This window comes from Tupaia chinensis, unplaced genomic scaffold (genome assembly GCF_000334495.1).
Source record: "Tupaia chinensis unplaced genomic scaffold, TupChi_1.0 Scaffold147003_1, whole genome shotgun sequence".
NCBI lineage: Eukaryota > Metazoa > Chordata > Mammalia > Scandentia > Tupaiidae > Tupaia > Tupaia belangeri.
Window position 1 is genome coordinate 2863610 of NW_006206856.1, and position 3092 is coordinate 2866701.

The 3092-nt window shown below is 63.8% G+C and overlaps 1 protein-coding gene across 1 annotated transcript in view; it reads left to right on the forward strand.

Moving 5' to 3' along the window:
* CACNA2D2 (calcium voltage-gated channel auxiliary subunit alpha2delta 2) overlaps positions 1–3092 on the forward strand; it is a 119304-nt gene that overhangs the window by 100384 nt on the left and 15828 nt on the right. The window contains exons 6-15 of the mRNA XM_027768603.1: position 1; positions 126–183; positions 831–881; positions 994–1093; positions 1222–1380; positions 1591–1698; positions 1787–1865; positions 2404–2453; positions 2634–2723; positions 2930–3001. The exon at position 1 is cut by the window's left edge and continues 131 nt beyond it. Of these exons, the coding sequence (XP_027624404.1) occupies position 1; positions 126–183; positions 831–881; positions 994–1093; positions 1222–1380; positions 1591–1698; positions 1787–1865; positions 2404–2453; positions 2634–2723; positions 2930–3001 (768 nt within the window). The remainder of the gene's footprint in view (positions 2–125; positions 184–830; positions 882–993; positions 1094–1221; positions 1381–1590; positions 1699–1786; positions 1866–2403; positions 2454–2633; positions 2724–2929; positions 3002–3092) is intronic.

The window sequence follows — 3092 nt, forward strand, 5'->3', positions numbered from 1 at the left end:
AGCACCCACTCATCCTGAGGCACTCGGGGTGGGATGGCCACCCGGTCGGCTTCAGCAGCCCAGCCACCCTGCCTGACAGCCAGGCCCTTTACTTCTGGCCCCCCTTACCTTCTCTCCTCCCATAGCCACCCCGTGGCGAGCCCCCAAGAAGATCGACCTGTACGACGTGCGCAGGAGACCCTGGTGAGTGAGGTGGGGGGGCAGGGGGCGGGGACACCCTCTCAACTCCCCGCTGCTCCTGCTCACTCCCCTCCCTCCTGATATCAGGCCTCCAAGCAGGGCGCAGCCAGCTCTATCCAATTTTCATTTCACACATCGTTGCCACTGGAAAATGGATCCCATCACCCTGGCAGGCCTCCCAGCTGCCTCTGCCCCCATCCATTGCCCGGGACCCCCACCCTCAGGACCGAGACATCAGATCAGCAGGGGGTCCCAAGGGTGGCCGTCTCCGCCCCTCCTGCAGGACTCTGTGACCTTGCTTCCCTGCCACCTGCCCTGTCCCCTCCACAGCCAGACTGTCCTTGGGGCCTCAGCCTGGGACAGGGGTACGACAAGCCCCTGAAACTGGGGGGCATGCCTTCTGTCCCCCTCTGGATCTGACTCCCCCTGTGCCTTGGGGCTGTTTGCCTGCTGAGGGCCCAGACCACCGGGGCACTCATGCAGTAGGCAGGGACTGCATCTGTTCTGATGCCCAGGGGGTCCCCCGAGGCTAGCGCCCGGTCTGGCCCAAGCTTTGGGGGCTCAGTAGAAACATGTGGAGTCAACAAGACGGGAGGCAGAAGGACTGCCAGGCCCCGCTGGGCTGCCATAACTCTGGCTTCTCTGGGCAGGTACATCCAGGGGGCTTCGTCGCCCAAGGACATGGTCATCATCGTGGATGTGTGAGTGGGCAACGCCAGGGGCGGATCTGGGGTGGGTGGGGCTCGACTCTGGTGCCCGGGAATGTCCTGGGAAGGCTGGGAGAGCCTCCATGGCCCTGCCTGACCCCTCCAGGAGTGGCAGCGTGAGCGGCCTGACCCTGAAGCTGATGAAGACGTCTGTCTGCGAGATGCTGGACACGCTCTCTGACGACGACTACGTGAACGTGGCCTCGGTGAGTGCTGAGTGGCAGACAGGCTGAGAACCAGTCCCCACTCTGCCCTGCTCACGCCCACCACCAGCCTGGCAGCAGCTGCTGGCCCTGGCCGGCCTGGGGCCACTCACCACCCGCTGTCCCTGCAGTTCAATGAGAAAGCGCAGCCCGTGTCCTGCTTCACACACCTGGTCCAGGCCAACGTGCGCAACAAGAAGGTGTTCAAGGAGGCGGTGCAGGGCATGGTGGCCAAGGGCACCACCGGCTACAAGGCCGGCTTCGAGTACGCCTTCGACCAGCTGCAGAACGTGAGCCCGCAGGCGGGGAGGGCGAGGGCCCAGGCTCGGTGACTCGGGGAAATCAAGACGGATGGCCTTGTTAGTCCCGAACAGGCAGCGTGGACAGATCGCACCATCTGCTGCGGGGGGAGGGCCAGAGGCGGGCCCGCGGCGGGGAGGGAGCCCTGGCCTAGACCACGAGGGGCTGAGAGCCGCCTGACCCCACGCTCACCCTCCCAGTCCAACATCACTCGGGCCAACTGCAATAAGATGATCATGATGTTCACGGACGGCGGCGAGGACCGCGTGCAGGACGTCTTCGAGAAGTACAACTGGCCCAACCGGACGGTGAGCAGCAGGCGGGCGCTGCCCTGACTTGGGCCCCTCAGGGGAGGGTCGTCCTGGCGGCCACACGGTAACCTCAAACCCCCAACAGGTACGTGTGTTCACTTTCTCCGTGGGGCAGCATAACTATGATGTCACACCCCTGCAGTGGATGGCCTGTGCCAACAAAGGTACCGCCCTGGACGGCCCTCTGCGACCTGCCTGTCACGTCCTCCCGTGCAGCTGTCACTCTGTGTCTGCCGTTGGTCACCTGCTGTCTGTCCTTCTCCCCACCCACGTGGCTGTCCATTACTCTAGCTGTTTGGCGGGCTGTCTCCCTTGTCCATCCGGCTGAGCATCTTCCTGCCCGTCTGTCCATCTGTCGACTGTCCATCCACCTCCCCGTTTGTCTGGTCCTGCGTCTGTGCGCTTGCTGATCTATCTATCTCCCCATGGGCCTGGCTCCTGGGTGGACTTGAAATGTTGCTGCTGTCCTAGAATGAGGGACTTCAGGTCTCAGGGCCCCCCTCCACCCCACCTATGTCCCCCTTCCACACTGCTGGTCCCAGTGACAGGGCACTGGCAGAGAACAGTGAGGGGCATGAGTCTGGGAAGGGTGACACCAGAGAGGGAGCCACCGGAGGGAGGGACGAGTCAGGGTTGCAGACACACCCCAGGGGCAGGCCCCCTGTGCCGAGCGTCCCACCTCTCCCTCCCCTCCCTTCGCAGGTTACTATTTTGAGATCCCTTCCATCGGAGCCATCCGCATCAACACGCAGGTGAGACAGCAGTCGGTCAATTCCTCCCAGCCTGCTCCCTGCGGGCCACTGTGCAGTGAACTGCTGTGAGCCGAGTGCGCCCCCTGGCGGCTACTGGGGCTCAGTCCCAATGCTCAGGGAGGCAGGACCGGGAGAGGGCTGGAAGGGGCACTTATGAGCCCTGCCCCGCCCTCTCCCCAGGAATATCTGGACGTACTGGGCAGGCCCATGGTGCTGGCTGGCAAAGAGGCCAAGCAGGTGCAGTGGACAAACGTGTATGAGGACGCACTGGTAAGGCCTCTGGGCAATGGGGGGTGGAGAGTTTGGCAACCTTCCCCCAGAGGTGTGCCCACAGGGTCACGACCCTGGAGGGCCCTCTGATGGGGGCAAACCAGCCAGAGGAGTTAGAGAGGTGGGCTCACCTGACCCTCCTCCGAACACTCAGGGTGAGGCCAGGGCTGGCCGCCAGCGACCTCACCTTCCTCCTTTTCTTTCAGGGGCTAGGGCTGGTGGTGACGGGGACCCTCCCTGTTTTCAATCTGACGCAGGATGGCCCTGGGGATAAGAAGGTGAGCCGCCCCTCCCGCGTAATGGGAGAGGGTTTGGACACGCCATGGTAGGTGGGATGGAAGCCGGCTGGGGCAGACCTGCTCCTGGACT